Here is a 17,867-nt window from a genome sequence, read left to right on the forward strand (position 1 = left end):
TACGCAGTTTCCCCACTTTGCGCAGTGTCCCTTCAGTGAAGCGGGAGGAGAAATGGAAGGGGCTCCGTTTCCCCTGCCACTTTGCTGAAAAGGCACCAAGCAGAGAGAGGGAGAATCCCCCCCCCCCGTTCTCCCCATCCTATGGTCCGGTGTGTCCTATAGAGCAAAAAATACGGTATATGTATAAACACATCTAACCAAGTGTCATTTACTGACCCTAATCTACTATGCTTGGCAACTTTTTATATATGTGAAAGGCATTTTTAATATAATTAGGTTGCAATACTGCATCATTCTATTGGTGATCATTAATTCTAACTGTATTGTTTTCTAGTCAGTGGCCCACTGTTACATTTTCTTTACCTAAATATCAGCTCTAAATAAAAGTAAACGTGCTTAGGGTTCCCAGTCCCAGCATTGTCCTGCATGAAAGAATTGTCACCTATACACTTCCAATAAATCAGGTAGTCAAAGATGCTGGTACCCAGGAGCATCTGCTTCAATGAAAAATGTACACATGCAGCAGCTCTGTCCAACTCCTTGTGGCTCTGCCACATTTGAAGAAATGAGGTTACTAATCAGAGATCACTGATAATTTTTATCTTGATTATTATATGTCATAAATAACAAGCACAGAAAATACAGATAATAAACTTGAGAGTCTTATATTCTGTATTGCCTTCTATCAGTTCATTTTATACGCCACAAGGTGCTATTTATACGGCACCAAAATGAGCAAAGTGTCTTCAAAGTAGGTGATTCATATTCTATCTGATTTGCAAGGAGTGAACTAATGCTGAGATTAGTTGGTCAATCACTGATCTGCAGTTTGACTAATCCAAATATCCCAGATACATGTTCAACATGCAATTATCCAGATCCCCAAATAGACCTCATCAGATTTCGTATTCTTCAAAGATTTCAAAACAAGATAATTTTCACCATTTAGGGCATAGCAATAGTGGCAGCCCAAAGAATGGTTACCTGTAAAAATTGGTTTAACTATGCTGTGTGAAATTGTCAGTCTCACAAGTGCTAGTTTTATACTTGTTCAATTCAAGAAGCAGAAATGTCTCTGGAATAGCATGAAGTTCTGCTTTCTCAAACCTACTCGGTCACCTTTTTATGAACCTAGATGCACAGGAGAGGAGCAAAACCCAAGTGACCAGGGGATAAATCTTTCCAGGACCAAATTAAGGCTGGGCAAAATCTGTTCATCAATGCAAATTCTGAATTTGCATGGTTGGAAACACAATTTAAAAGGACAATAACCATGTCAGCTTTCACATGATGTATGGCTTGTTTTAAAGAATCCCTCAGGAAATAATGAACTCTACTAACCTTCTTTACTAAGAGTGGAAGTTCTGATGTGGAGCGCGGCTTCTAGGTTGGAATGTTTTCAAGATTTCCACCTGCCCTAGATGTGGTAGCCCCTTGCACTGTCAATGGATAAACAGAAATTTCAGGACTGGGTATTGGAGTGGATATTCTGTAATTCTAATAGACTAGAAGTGATGGAGCAGGAGAAAAGTCACAAAGTACCATTTATAAACTGCCATCAACCTTTGATCCCACAAGTGTTCCATAACATCATAAATTGTACACATGTAACACTCTCCCACAACAAATAAAAATGGGGGAGGGGATAGTGGTCATATCAGAAGAAAATGCATATAAGCATTTCATAATTTATTAATACTATATATGATCCCTTGCTTTGAAAAGAGAGCATTTTTATGGAGTACCTTCCAGTTTTCCTATATCCTCTGCATTTTTCCATTTGCTTCCACATCAAAGTTTCCTGTCTCTCTGAAGAACAGATGAGTGCTGCCAGTGCTGGCATGAGCCCCCTGGGAGTTTAACAATAAAGCTACATCAGTGCAGGAGATGAGTTTAAATTAGGGATGCCAGGTGCAAACCCAGATGGGGTCTGTTAACTTTATGGCCTTCATGTCAGGGAGGGACTGCTTCTCTGTAAGCGGCATATTCACATCTCCACCTGCTGCAGCTTTCTTCCCTCACCCTATCCTGCTCTTACAACTGCTCAAGAGTGGGCGCAGAACCCCACCTATCCCAGTATACAGAGAGATAGAAAGCGGACAGGCACCCTGAACGAGGTGGAAGGGGAGGGAGGTGGCATTAAAGAGAGGAATTCCTTCCTGCCAAAGTTGCCTTAAATAAAACAAGGACCTGCAGAGTTTGAGGGGTATTTTTATTTAACAAAATTTGTGTGCCGCCTGATTGCAGTAAATCTCTAAGCGGTTTGTTGGGCAATAGAAACCCCACCTCTTGGAATTGTTTTTGCTTGAGGTTACTGATAAAGGGGCTGGAGATGCCTCTTTAAAAGGCAATATACAACCCGTGTTCTGCAGTTGCACGCCATGCGTTCTGCAAACTGCCATTACTGAATAAAGCTAGTGTTAAGGAAAACGGGTATCACAACTGAAACTAGGTATTTACAAGACTGAGCAATACAGTTGCCTTATGAGCTGCTGGCTTTAAAAACTCTTGAGTTTATGAAGTGGGATGCAGAAGTTTAAATAAATAGAAGGACTTCCCCAAATTGAGTGAATGGGCAGTGAAGTGTCAAGTGGACTACAATGTAAACAAGTGCAATGTGAAGAATGTCAAGGCAAAAAAATAATAATTTCACATATACACTTATGAGGTATGAACTGGTAGTGACAAAACATTGGCGTGGTAGCAGAGAGCTTGGTGAAGACATCAACCCAGTGTGCAACAGCTGTGAAAAAAGGCAAATTCCATTCTAGGACTAATTAGGAACTGCCAGTATCATAATGTTGTTAAAGAAATCTGAATGGAGCAGAATCTTTAAAGATTCAAGACAGAAAAAAGAAAGCACTTCTTCATGCAGCAAATAGTTAAACTATGGAACCCGCTCCCCTAGAAGACAGTGAGGGCCACCAACATGGATTGCTTTCAAACAGGATTAGACAAATTCCTGGTGGAAAAGGCTATCAGTGACAACTAGCCATGATAATAATGTTCTACCTCCACTATGAAAGGTATCAGCCTCTCAATACCAGTTGTTGGAAATCACAGGTGAGCAGAGTGCTCTTAGACCCGAGCCAGCCCACCCATGAGGCAAGGTGAGGCAACTGCCTCAGGCAGCAGGTTGCCGAGGAGCAACAGATCCGGCATCCATGGAACGCATTGCCTGCAGCTGCAGCTGCAGCACACTCCTTGAAAGCCAGCTCTGTCTTCTCAGCAGCAGCCCCACCACCACCACCTCCGCTATGCTGCTTCTACAGTAGCCTCTTGGCAAATAGGAGGCACTGCTGGTCTCCTCCTACCCTTAGGGAGTAAATGACAGGGGCTGCCCTCTGCCCTTCCTACCCACCCAAGATGTCCTTTGATTCCCATTTCAACCATCATGTAAGGCTGATTGGATTCTTCCCTTCGCTCCTATGTAGATATTCACTCACCCCCTTCTTCCCTGGTGGTGGTGGGGAGCAGCAGTTTGCAGTTCCTTCAAGTGCCAAAAGGTCTTGTGCTCATGTCCAGCTTACAGGCTTTTCACAGGCTTCTGGTTGCTCCCTGTGAGAACAGGACTAGATGGGCCACTATCCAGCAGACTTGTCTTATCTCTTAAAATAACATATACAGTTCAAACAATTAAGACAGGTTCACTTATTACCTTAAAAATAAAAACCCAAACCAGATTCTATGCTATGTGTTGTTGTTTTTTAGTATACCTGTTTCTGGGCAGAAAAAACCAAGCAACAGCAACAGAAATCACCCTTAGTACCTAGACAGGAACATAGAGCAAAGGAGACAAGAGCTTTAACTTGCCTGAGATACTGTTCTTGGGTCTCACTGATTTCTTGATGGGATCCTACTGCATCTTCAATCAACTCACTGCTCGCTCCCCCTCTGCCTAAAAGAATGCAGCTGCTCCTAATAACAAATGGAATATAAAATATTTAGCGCTGTCCCATTTTTCCGCCGGACCCAGAAGTCTATTAGCAATGTGTACTTTTGTGATTAGGTAGAATTGCTGCTAGAATGCAGAGCTTCAGTTTAGCAAAGGTAGGGAAAACATGTGTTTGCATGAATTTTTAATTTTGCAGATTGCTACAATTGGCACTCTGCTGGCACACACACCAGCAGCTTATTAGGAGCCTGTGTGAAGCAAGGCGCTCGAGTGACTCGTTAGGCATTCACGTTGCAAACTGTCCTCCAGCCTTGGATGCCTGGCTGTGTTGCACTACATGTGCACGTGGAGGAAATCCATTAGGAAATAATGCCATGAAGGAAGTGATAGTATAAGGAGGCTAATCTTGGTTTGTTTTTCTGCTTTACTTAAAGCTAGATGGAGATTTCGGTTTCCAGCAAAATAAATAAATATGCATTTCTAGATTCTATTTTGTTCTTTATGGTCAACAAACACAGTACGTATAGTGATGCTTCTCTTTCTACAAAGCCTCGTGCATTCTAAAGGAAGCCTGTGGTTATCCTTGGCTCATCTGCATGGAAGGTGGAAAAGGAATTTTGCTGCTGCGCACTAAGGATGTGATCCACAGAAGCCTTTTTTATTTCTCATTTAGGTACATTTTAGTTCCATTGAGCAGATGTCAATGCTTCAGGCATTAACTACAGGGACAGTAATAAACACCACATTAGAGATAGTCAAGGAAACTTTTGTTTGGTCCAGAAATAAATAAATAAATAAATAAATACATAGATAGATAGATAGATAGATAGATAGATAGTACTCCACCCATCTGACTGTGTTGCCCCAGCCACTCTGGGTGGCTTCCAGCATACAGAAAAACACAATAAAACATTAAACCTTAAAAAGCTTTCCTATACAGGGCTGCCTTCAGATATTTCCTAAATATTATAAAATTACTCATCTCCTTAACATTTGATGCGAGGTCATTACACAGGACGGATGCCACTACTGAGAAGGCCCTCTGTCTGATTCCCTGTTGCTTCACTTCTCGTAGTGTGGGAACTGCCAGAAGGTCCTCACTGCTGGATCTCAGTGTCCGAGCTGAACGATGTGGATGGAGACGCTCCTTTAGGTATATAGGGCTGAGGCTATTTAGGGCTTTAAAGGCCAGCACCAACAGGACTTTTCAAGGCAAGCAAACACAAAAAACCTTGAGGGGTTGTTCTTTGTACAGCCCCAAACTTAGCTACACATTGCAATTTGGAAACCGCTAGTATTTTAGTAAAATATTGTAATTTGTTTAAAAGAATAAAAGAAAAATTCCCTGAATGCCTATATTCAGGTTTGCAGCAAGTACTCTCTGTTGAGAGAGCCTCTACAGAGATTTAAAAATCACAATACAGGAAGTAAAGCATAGTGTGGTAATATAGGCTGTTAGATGTTTTAAAGATCCCCTTCCAAGTTTCTTCCAAAGTTCCCCACTTCCCCTTAGCATAGAAGGTGGCATGGTTTACTTACAAATTCTTCAAAGGTCAGATGTGCTTTTCCATACAGCAGCCAGAAAACACAGGCAGTTTTAACTTAGGTTACAAAAAAATGCTAAATGTTTGTCAATTATTTGTATAGAAACACAAAAATGGCTTGCTAAAGCTACACGGTCTAAACTTGAAGAATCCAACCCAGACATCATTACTGGTCAGTTCACATGGTGCAAAAGAGAGAGTGGGAAAAGGCTTTGCTAGCCCTTCCTCCCAAAGTGAGGAGCTCTGACCTAGCTAAGCCTGGCAGGAAAGCTTACTCTATGGTCTTAATCCTTTCATGCATTAATTAGAGTTAAGCATATTGGTTATGTTGTTGTTGTTGTTTAGTCGTGTCCGACTCTTCGTGACCCCATGGACCAGAGCACTCCAGGCACTCCTGTCTTCCACTGCCTCCCACAGTTTGGTCAGATTCATGTTTGTAGCTTCGAGAACACTGTCCAACCACCTCATCCTCTGTCGTCCCCTTCTCCTTGTGCCTTCCATCTTTCCCAACAAAAGGGTCTTTTCCAGGGAGTCTTCTCTTCTCATGAGGTGGCCAAAGTATTGGAGCCTCAGCTTCAGGATCTGTCCTTCCAGTGAGCACTCAGGGCTGATTTCCTTAAGAATGGATACATTTGATCTTCTTGTAGTCCATGGGACTCTCAAGAGTCTCCTCCAGCACCATAATTCATAGAATCATAGAATCATAGAATCATAGAATCATAGAATCATAGAATCATAGAATCATAGAATCATAGAATCATAGAGTTGGAAGAGACCACAAGGGCCATCGAGTCCAACCCCCTGCCAAGCAGGAAACACCACCAGAGCACTCCTGACATATGGTTGTCAAGCCTCTGCTTAAAGACCTCCAAAGTAGGAGACTCCACCACACTCCTTGGCAGCAAATTCCACTGTCGAACAGCTCTTACTGTCAGGAAGTTCTTCCTAATGTTTAGGTGGAATCTTCTTTCTTGTAGTTTGGATCCATTGCTCCGTGTCCGCTTCTCTGGAGCAGCAGCAAACAACCTTTCTCCCTCCTCTATGTGACATCCTTTTATATATTTGAACATGGCTATCATATCACCCCTTAACCTCCTCTTCTCCAGGCTAAACATGCCCAGCTCCCTCAGCCGTTCCTCATAAGGCATCGTTTCCAGGCCTTTGACCATTTTGGTTGCCCTCCTCTGGACACGTTCCAGTTTGTCAGTGTCCAAAAGCATCAATTCTTCAGCGATCAATTCTTCAGCGATCAGCCTTCTTTATGGTCAATTCTTCAGCGATCATCCTTCTTTATGGTCCAGCTTTCACTTCCATACATCACTACTGGGAAAACCATGGCTTTAACTATATGGACCTTTGTTGGCAAGGTGATGTCTCTGCTTTTTAAAATGCTGTCTAGGTTTGCCATCGCCTTTCTCCCAAGGATCAGGCGTCTTTTAATTTCGTGACTGCTGCCACCGTCTGCAGTGATCATGGAGCCCAAGAAAGTCAAATCTCTCACTGCCTCCATTTCTTCCCCTTCTATTTGCCAGGAGGTGATGGGACCAGTGGCCATGATCTTTGTTTTTTTGATGTTGAGCTTCAGACCATATTTTGCGCTCTCCTCTTTCACCCTCATTAAAAGGTTCTCTAATTCCTCCTCACTTTATGCCATCAAGGTTGTGTCATCTGCATATCTGAGGCTGTTGATATTTCTTCCGGCGATTTTAATTCCGGCTTGGGATTCATCCAGCCCAGCCTTTCATATAAGTTAAATAAGCAGGGAGACAATATACAGCCTTGCCGTACTCCTTTCCCAATTTTGAACCAATCAGTTGTTCCATATCCAGTTCTAACTGTAGCTTCTTGTCCCACATAGAGATTTCTCAAGAGACAAATGAGGTGATCAGGCACTCCCATTTCTTTAAGAAACTTGCCATAGTTTGCTGTGGTCAACACAGTCAAAGGCTTTTGCATAGTCAATGAAGTAGAAGTAGATGTCTTTCTGGAACTCTCTAGCTTTCTCCACAATCCAGCGCATGTTTGCAATTTGGTCTCTGGTTCCTCTGCCCCTTTGAAATCCAGCTTGCACTTCTGGGAGTTCTCTTTCCACATACTGCTTGAGCCTTCCTTGTATAATTTTAAGCATAACCTTGCTAGCGTGTGAAAGGAGTGCAATTGTGCGGTAGTTGGAGCATTCTTTGGCACTGCCCTTCTTTGGGATTGGGATGTAAACTGATCTTCTTCAATCCTCTGGCCACTGTTGAGTTTTCCAAATTTGCTGGCATATTGAGTGTAGTACCTTAACAGCACCATCTTTTAAAATTTTAAATATTGGTTATATAAGGCTGATTTATCCGACAGAAATTTTGCCATTGGTGCTAGATCAATATACAGCTGGCATTAAACATTTTAAAAGCATTAAAACAGAATGTTCCCCATCTCTGTACATCTTTGTCCTTTTACTAAATGGCTTTGGCTACGTGAGCTGGAGAGGGACTGGCCCTATTTGGATGCAGAGGTGTTGGTTTTATAAACTGTGATTTATGAAACCGGGAACAAGCATCAGGCCTGCATGCTCCACCCTTATCTTTCTCCTTTTGTGTGCCAGCATCATGTGGAGATTCTGGTTTGTTATAAACCAGAATTTCCAAATTTGGCCAAAATGGGAACTCTGGTTTAATGTTGGTCAACTAACCAGGATATTAAGTAATTGTTCATAAAGGTGGCAATAGAGAGTCTTAACCAGGCCACTGTCTGAAAGCTTAGATTGAGGCTCAGGGGAAGACAGTGTACTGCAAAACCTACACTCTCACTGGGTAAAAGTTCAGCCTAAATACTTATTCTCCTCAGATACACAACCAAAGGAAGTTGGCATATATTTAGGCGTAGAGGCAAAGGGTCAACATGAATGTGGACCCATGGAGGTGAGAAGCTCAGGCATTGGAAACAATGCATGGTCTTAGGGGTGGATGGACACCTACAATATCTCAGAACTGGGCTTAAGACACATGTGTATTGGGGAGAAAGGAGGAATGGCTAATGTTCATGCTTTATCTCAGCAAAAGTTTGCTTTGATGTATCCAGCACTGAAGACTGAGGAAATTGTTCTTGAATTCTCCTTTGATGCTACTTTCTGCTGCTCTGAGGTGCACAGCAAATGTTACAAAGAGGTTTTATTCCATTCAGATAGCTCACCATGCCTGGCATGGGGTCCTTTCATAGGTACAGTGGGGGGGGGGAGTTTTCTGCCATGAGGGATCCACATACACTACTTTTAATGAGCCCAGAACATCTCTGGGTATCTTTCCCATATATTGTTTTGAAAATGTATCCATTCAAGTCTCCCCTGGAAGATGCTTTGATGAAAGCCTGAACCAAACTAGGATCTCAGAGTCTCACTCTGAAATGGTGTGTGTATATATATGCTTTTATCTGGCCCATCATTTTTTTTAATACTGCAGAGAAGGAAGCTTCCCCTGGAACTCTGACTAAGTTTAAAAGGCCCGACAGCCAGAACAGATGCTGAAAATAGAAAATAACCCAGGCAAGCTTTCCAAAGCAATGATGACACATTATATCAGCTATTACTGACCTAATTTAGATGTACAAAATCAGGCAAGCATGCACCAAAGCTAAATGAGCTTAGTTATTCGTTTGCAAGAGAACCGGGAGGATGTTGAAGGGCAGAAAGGATAAATTGTTATCAAAGGTATCGGACAAAGCCAGCCCAGAGAAAATAAGGTTAAGAAAGAATATGTTGTCCATCTCAAACACTCCCAGTTGTTTAAAAGGAAGCCAAAAGGAAAGGATCACTTGTGCACCCTGTCCACTGATTAAAAAGAACGACAGCATTACACAAATATTTACTGTCTACAGTGAAAAATATGTCTCACAGTGACTCAGACAGCAGGAACAGACAGTCATCTCTGGACATTTGCCCCATAGGGAGACATTCGGCATCACATATCTTCAAATGTTGATATTTTCTTCTCTGTGATGCTCCAAGATGCAGCAAAGTCAATTAATGGAAATACTCACTTCACTAAACATTCACATTGTTCTGATGTGCTTCAGTGCACTTTTGCTTCCCTGTCTGCTGCTACTTCTCAGTGCCCCTCCTTCCGTCTTGTGTGTCATTAGCCATCACTACTGTTTAATCTTATTGGCTGAGATAACTCATAAGATTTGTTTCTTGGCAGCTGTGATGTCAGCTGTCAGCTGTGTCAGGGTCATCAGCAAAATCACAATTAATCCAGCCACTGAATTAATGCAAGGAAATGGAGCCTGTTAGCCTGGCTGTGGGTCTCTTCTCACAAAGGGTCTCAAGAGAGACAGAAACTCATCCATGACAGATCTTGGAGAAGCCACATTTCTTTCTTTTTCTTTTTTTGTTCCCCCCCCCCCAAAAGAGAGAATTACAGCTGGCTGCTACCATAGGATGAACCCCCCCGACACAACCGTTTTTTTCAGCTGCTTGGGGAATTTCTGATCCCAATAGCTCAGGACCCCTCCCTTCAGGGGGAAATAAACAAAGAGAGAAGTTTTATATTTATTTCTCCATAAACCTTGTGAAATACTCTTAATACAGAATGGGTAGCTTTAGACCCATGTAGTTGAGCACGTAGGAATTTCCAGTGGGAATTTCCAGAGAATTGCCTTTTAAAACCAATGAAGCCAAGTGTAAAGGTACAAATAATTTGGGAAAGAAGACAAGGAGGAACTTAGCTAGTTACATGTTACCTGCTTGAATAGTATCTTAGGTTTCAGAGCATGTACAGAACTCCTGGCAGAAAAGATATTCTGAGAGGGCACTTCTTTGTCACCTGGCCAGATGGGTCCAAGAAACAAAAACTGGGGAAGCCTCACATTTTTTTTTGTGGGAAGTTGAGACCAGTAAAAGCCACACCTCACTGTAGACAGTTTGCTCTTTTATTGAGGTATGAGATATACTCTGATGTCAGGCATCTATCTGATCCAGTCAGAAATTATTTGAGGTGGGAGGGCTAGGCTGTGGTCAGCAGCCTGCAGAGAGTCAGGAGCTGGAAATAGAGCAGGGTCAAAGGGAAATCAGGATGTGGGAATGGAGGACAAGCCACGGGATTGTTGGTCAACAGCTGGACTTTAAAATGGCATGAGAGGGTGCTTTACTGGATGCATTTCATGACATGGGAAAAGAAATCTTTTTTTAGAAAATGGCCTTTCAGATTATGATGCAGAAATACTGGAAATCTAACTGTAATATAAGCATTTGTTTGAACTTTTGCTATTTTTACTTGATGTTATTTTTATTAAATGTTATTTTTGTGATTGTAGGTTTCTAAAATTGTTTTTAATGTTGTATTTTAAATTGTTGTAAGGTGCTTTAGGACCTCAGGGTGACGGGCGGGTAATGGTAAAATAAGAATAAAAATAAGAATAATATACCCCACTTTTTTGTTATTTTACTTGTGATAGAACAACATTTTCAGCTTTCAGCCTGCCAGATCTGGCTGCCTGGTGCACATTGTATGTATTGAATCTGTGAACCGCCCTGAGAGACCTCTGGGTATAGGGCGGTATAAGCTGGTATATAAAATCGATTACAGTGATATCTTGGTTCTTGAATTTAATCTGTTCTGGGAGTCTATTTGATGAATTTAAACAGTCCCGAAACGGTTCAAAAACCAAGGCACGGCTTCCGATTGGCTGCAGGAGCTTCCTGCACTCAACTGGAAGCTGTGGAAGTTGCGTTGGACTTTTGACTTCCGAAAAACGTTTGCAAACCGAAAGACTCACTCCCGATTTGTTCAGGAACTAGGCCGTTCGACTACCAAGGTACCACTGTATTATTATTATTATTATTATTATTATTATTATTATTTAGATTCCTGTTCAATGTGGGCCAGGCATCCGCACTAAGATTTTTATAAGTGTAAATTATATCCCTGTCATGCTTTGTTCCTCTGGTTTTTGTGATATAATATATAATATTCACTGTTGAGGAGGCAACTGTTACTATAAATCGGGAAGACCATCTCAATGAAAATCTATTTTATTCCCCTTTTTAACATAGGAAAATCCCATGGATTAACATCTATGCTCAAGTCCAGCATGACAAAGAACAGGAAATGATTGGTTCTGTCAGCCAAAGTGAAAATGCCCCCAAGATCACTCTGAGTGAATTCACAGACCCTGAAGAACTCATGGACAAAGAGCTGGACACACGGGTTATAGGTAAACGGCCTGCCTGTTCATTCAATGACATCTCAACAATTCATGCTCATCAAGAGTCCTCTCTGGTCCTTGTCCTCTGCCATGAGTAAATACATATTGCTGACAGTGAGTGGTATTCAACTAAGTTTTGCTCAGAGTTGATTCACGGAAATCAACGAGCTGTAGAACTTAGTTGTATGCACCCATTAGCTGTCTCTGCATGAGAAGTAGTCGTGAGAAATATGTTAGATCGTGGCTGAATATTAGAATGTTAAGATTTTAGTGGCTCAGCTCTTTGCAGATGCATAGATGTTGGGAGGCTAATTTCTGTAACTGATGCATAGGGCAAATGAGGAAGCATGAGATGGTACATGAAGTCAAGATACCCTAGGGTAGCAGAGTTTGGAGCAGCAAATGGGAACAGACAGGCCCCTTTAGGGTAAAGGGCAAAGGGGGGAAATAAAATGAACAAAAGAAGAGGAAATGCTTCCATTTTCTCTTTTCTACTGCAGTCGGGTGATAGTACAATTCTTGTGTTACATGAGGTGCCTAAAAAAATTAAGCAGTAGTCTAATCAAAAGAGGCACTATTAAGTCATCCTGCATGCTCCTTGTGGTCCACTCCAAGGTCACCAAGCACAGAGTGTTAGTGCTTTGTGGAACTTTCTACTGAAATCAGACAGTCAGGGGTGTTAAATTTTAGATGCCTCATTAAGATTTTTTCCTTCCAACATTTTTTTCTGGTGCAACTCCATTGTGTGTACCATTGGTCACTATGAATTAACTTATAGACTTAATTGTTTACTGTGTGCACTGCTTTGACATTTTTGGGTGGGATTTTGCTGGAAGCAAGAGAAGGCCCCTCGATTATACACCATGGCAAAGAAGGAAAATCTATGCCACAACGAATATCCAAATTTGGTGACCTCTATTAATTCTTCCATTCTCCTTTTTCTTAGGGAGCATCTCAACAATCTCCAACAGTGAAAGCACAAAGGAAATACCCAACTGCACTAGTGTTTAATACCAGGAACACCACTTTGACTACAAAATTTCTGAGTTTTTATTTTTAATTAATATTATTATTATTATTATTATTATTACAAAGAAAATTCTATGTCATAATGATGACTATTAATATTATTATTAGGGAGGGAGGGGCGCAGAATGTGGTTTTCTTTTTTCTTTTTTTTGGTGTTATTTTGTTTTCTGGGGCCACATTCATAAATTCAGTTTTTGGAAAACTGTATAATAGAAGAAAAAATGCAAGACTTAATGGAAACCAGAAATAATATAACCCTGAACTTAAATTTTTGGGCACATTCTCTATTTCCCCTTTCAGAAAATAATTGGGCTACTCTGCCAGTGGCAGTCTCAGAAGGTTATTTAATTGTTCATACCAGAGTTGCTCCTGTAGAATGAATGCAGGGTTCTATTCTCGCTTGACACCCTGTTGGATTCAATCAACTGAGTATATATATACATATATATAATATCCTGTATATCTTTTAAAATGGGGAATAACAAAGCCTTCTGAAGTTGACTCCTTAGATTCTCATGAGGATGGGCAGGCTGCACAAAATGACGGCTGGCACATCTGACCAAGTTTATGAATGAGGCCCTTGCTGGTGCATGTTGATACTGTTGGTATTGAGGAAACCGATGGCATACTGTAGATAATTACCATGTAAATACCTTTTTATTTCTTGATAAATAATTTAATGTTTAGTAAAAGATAAATTTAAAATGAATAAACCACACTCACCCACACACCTTCACACCCACATGAGAAGTTCACTGGGGATCTGCAGCGAGCAGCTGTGTCACATGGGAGATCTGGATGCGTATCAGTTGTCTGTCATGTTTAACTCTTTCCTCTTTGTGTTCAGTTGACACTGGTAGGGACCTGCAAAAAGAAGGCAATATATCTGGGTTGTGAACACTTCAAAATGCAATACAGTCAAGATATTGGTTCTTCCTCAGAAGCAGGAGTGTAGGGCTTGGAATGAGTCTAGCTTAGAAACACTATGCTGAGTCCATTATATTCCCAGTCTATTTAACAGGTTGTGCAAGAAAATATGCTTCAGTTTGAGCAGATCAAATACTGTAATTGTGGCATCAATGTTGGGTTGCATTCAGTGTTGGATAGTATCCAAGATTTATGCTTGTGCTCCACCCACTTTTCCTCCCCCTGCACACCTGCTAAATCTGTTTTGGATTTCCCCTCAACCCTCCAGAGCACATTTGGGGAGGGCACAGGGCATGTGTGGGAGAGGAGAGGGGATAAACTTCTGCTGCACATGCATAAATCCTTGCACTAATGAAATCAGTACAAAGGATTTTTAACCTTTGGTGTTGCTCCAGTTACAGTCCTGTTTGATTTTTAATCCTCTAGCTTCCCCAAAATTTCTCCTGACTAGGCTTAGTTACTAGTGGCATGCATTTAACACACAGCCATTTTACTGGACTTCCAGTTTCTGATTCGGCAAATGGTGGTGGTGGAGATGGTGGCTCTGTGTGTTGGTTGTGTCTAGTATTTTTAGTTCTTAGCAGCTATCCAGTGAAATGCATATGAGATCAGAAACACCAGCTTTTGAAAACTACCATGGCGTATTATTATCCTCACAATTGCAAAACATCTGAATAGCCTTGAGAAGTAATGGGACAATGTCATTAGGATTTACAGGTGGCGGATTTTTTCATTGCAGTAAAGTAAATGGCAGTTGTATTCCTGGTAAAGCAGTTTTTGATGATATTAATGGTGCTATTAATGATATTAATTATGCCTGATTACTTAACTAGTCTGAATTCAAGACTGTGCAGTAAAAAAAGTCCATACAATGGATGAACCATTCAGAAGAGGGCCAAATTGGTCATGGTGTTGGCAAATGTAAATCAGCCATGAGGATTTTCATCATATCTGTAAAGGAACCATTTCTCCCAACTTCCCTTCAGTCTCCTTCCAAAGCAGCTGTATTTTAAAGCCATGTGCCCCTCTGGGGCTCCACAACTATAGAGCACTACACTGAAAGAAAAATAGCTCAGCAATGTGGTTTTAGGTAGAAAACACAACTGAAGGAAGTATTCAATAGAATAAAGGTGTCATCACTGTGGCTTCCTCAACCTCTTACCCCATAACACTCAAACCATCACCCACGAAAGGGGAAAAAAATCTCTAAAAGTAAAACCTTATCCTAAGACAATGAAGTTCTTGATAGAATCAGATGTTGAAAATATAAGCAATTAATGTGGTCATTGCTCCTATGACCTTAGTAGCAATATAGCAGCCAGGTGATCAACAGTTGAAGCTTATATTGGCTTGAAGATACACATGATTAATTTCTGCCTGATGTTAAAAACTCTGGAAAACTTGCTAAGAAAAAAGGGGTGACAACATTATTTAATGGTAAGGGTTTTATAAGATTTAGGAAATAAAGATTCAGCATGAAACACACATGGGTGTAATCCTATACATACTTATTTGGGAGGAAGTTCTGCTGAACTCAGTAGGGCTTACATATTTTTAATAGAGATGCTTACAGTTATTGTTTTGCTTTCTTCCTCCATTAGATGAGCTTGAAAAAGTCCTAGGTGGGTAGTGGATTTCTGCAAATATATCTACTCTCATTGTCATTTCAGGCCCAGAATGTTTCCATTCATTCCAGGGACTCTGAAGCCTAAACATATCCTCTTAATTGGACAGCAGATTTATTTCCATGGGGTGCTGAGTCTTAAAACCAGTCATATCCTGGAGTCATATTCTTAAGCTCATCAATTTAATTAAATGGGACAGCCCTTATTCATTTTAAATGAGCTCCCTATCATTTAATTTGTTCAACATTCCAGAACAGGATCTCACACACCACCATTCCAGGGAGTGTTGAAAAAGTCTGTGATACCTATAGGCAGCTAGTTTATGGTTTATCCAAAACAATAGCCATGATAGGGATTGGAAAGAGAGCCACTATGATGGTGTTTTGCAATGCATGCTCTGCAAGATCTTGCATTATGTGACACCACTGGTGGCAGTGATGGCAGTGGCAATGGGGCAGGTGGGGCCCCCCCAAGTTTCTGCCACCTGAAAAAGCGGCTTCACCTGCCTCATGGCTGTGTCAGCTCTGCCCTGTTCTCTATTGTTTATTGGCTTTGAGGTTTTTGCAACAGAATAACCCATCCTCTTCCTTCCCAATTATATAGTTGCTGAATCCCTTCCCCACTTCCTGCTTCAGTCACTGAAGTGTGCTAAGTTCTGTGTCCAAACAATTCTCTGTTGCAGCTTACACCAAAACTGATTTACCTATTCTGGAAGTATAAAGATAGTGCAATGCTATACATTTTAACTCAGCCCATTGATTTCAGTGAAGCTTACTCCCAGGTAAATAGGTATAGAGATTGCAGCCAAAGAAAAAGGAGAAAGATTACTGTAGAGCAGAGAGAGATAAATCAGCCTATGATTGTGGATGTCAAATGGTTAGCCGTCTGAGGAGACAGAAGGCTATGTTCTCTTGCTGGCACTTACTAAGTCATGATACTTTAATCCCCCTTGTTTGGACTAGGTGTTGCATGACATCTTGCCTTCCAGGCCTAAAGACCCCCCCCCCAATCTGTGCGGCCTGAGTTTGACTCAAGTGCTGAGTCCACTATGTGTTGTGCCAACCTTGGATACAAAGCAACTCTGCCTAATCCTGCTCCGGTCAGGATGCCAGGGGCAATATTAACCCAACTTATCAACCTCTCATGGAGTCTTTCACCGAACACAACTTGGCCAGAATGACAGAATGGAAATCCAAATCCTCTGCTGTTGGAAGCTGGCAAACTGGCACTGTTCCCTACCCTCCTTTCATTTCGAGATTTAAATGAGACAGACAATTGCAATACTTATTTTAAATGAAGTAAGACAAATGCATGAGTCATATATATATACATAAGTACATATATATACTGTTATTGGTTTTATTGTTCCATTTGAATATTTCTACTGTAAAAAAAAAGGCAGTGGTTTTGAAATTGTTGAAAATAAATGTATTTTTGTACATCAGAGCTGCCAGTTTGCATTCTTTTGGTGGCTTCTGGTTGGTGGGGATGGTTCATCTTGCAGAACAGCCTTCCCTGCCTCTGCATATAGGTTCTAGTGCTACATAACATATGCTTCACCCAGCAGTGGTAGGACAGTGGAGCAGAAGTCCATGGGCCCAATCCAGTAGATTGAACGGGAGGGAATCCAAATGCAGCACAACTGGCTTGCCACATTTTGAAATAAGTTAAGGAATACATATCACCATCACAAAACAGGGCGATGCAACATGTGGCCCTCAAGGCCTTTTTTTAGCAGACCTCAGCAACATTTGATGCCCTCCACCCTGCTGCCTTCCCAAAGCCTGGAAAGTGAGGTGCTGGGCTTTGGGAAGGAGGCATGAGGGCTCTGATAGAGTCCTAAATGAACAAGCAGACTTGTTCTAAACTTGGCTATAATAATAATAATAATAATAATAATAATAATAATAATAATAATAATAATATCCCGCCCTCCCCCGCCGAAGCCGGGCTCAGAGCAGCTAACAACAGTAAAAATAACACAGTTTACATAAAATCACAATCAATTAATTGAAATACATTCTAAAATCAATTCATTCTAAAATCAATTCAGAGTCAAATTAATGGCAACCATTGGGCTAGAGTTCTATGAGGATTACAGAAGGAGGTGGTCAGACTGTGCCTTGGCCAAAGGCTGGTGGAACAGGTCCATCTTGCAGGCCCTGCGGAAAGATCTCAAGTCCTGCAGGGCCCTAGTCTCTTGTGATGTGACAGAGTGTTCCACCAGATCGGGGCCACGGCCGAAAAAGCCATGGCTCTGGTTGAGGCCAGCCTAACCTTCCTGTGGCCCGGGATCTCCAAGAACTTTTTATTTGAAGACTGTAAGGTCCTCTGTGGGACATGCCAGGAAAGGCGGTCCCATAGGACCCATAGAGTCCTAGGCCGTGTAGGGCTTTAAAGGTTAAAACCAGGTTTAAGCCTTACATCTGGATCAGGCCACTGTTCTATCTGTAATCAGGCTACATGGTGATGACACTGTAGCTAGGATGAAGAAAGGCCAATATGAAACCAAAACTAATATTACACACACTGCCTAGAGTGTGTGTAGTATTAGTTGTTGGGAGACCCCTAGTCCCTTGTTTAAAATCTTTAGTAGATCTGGGGCTGTAGATCTGGTTGAAACTACTGCAAAAAAAGGGGCTTCCTCTGATTTCCACATTT

At 41.4% G+C, this 17,867-nt stretch overlaps 1 protein-coding gene across 1 annotated transcript in view; it reads left to right on the plus strand.

The window, feature by feature from the left end:
• Positions 1-16,650, plus strand: part of SORCS3 (sortilin related VPS10 domain containing receptor 3) — a 413,753-nt gene extending 397,103 nt beyond the window's left edge. Inside the window, exons 26-27 of the mRNA XM_082225230.1 lie at positions 11,474-11,634; positions 12,572-16,650. Coding sequence (XP_082081356.1) covers positions 11,474-11,634; positions 12,572-12,636 — 226 coding nt within the window. The 3' untranslated portion in view covers positions 12,637-16,650. The remainder of the gene's footprint in view (positions 1-11,473; positions 11,635-12,571) is intronic.
• Positions 16,651-17,867: the final 1,217 nt, after the last annotated feature.

This window comes from Podarcis vaucheri (assembly GCF_965113315.1).
Source record: "Podarcis vaucheri genome assembly, chromosome: 5".
Lineage (NCBI taxonomy): Eukaryota > Metazoa > Chordata > Lepidosauria > Squamata > Lacertidae > Podarcis > Podarcis vaucheri.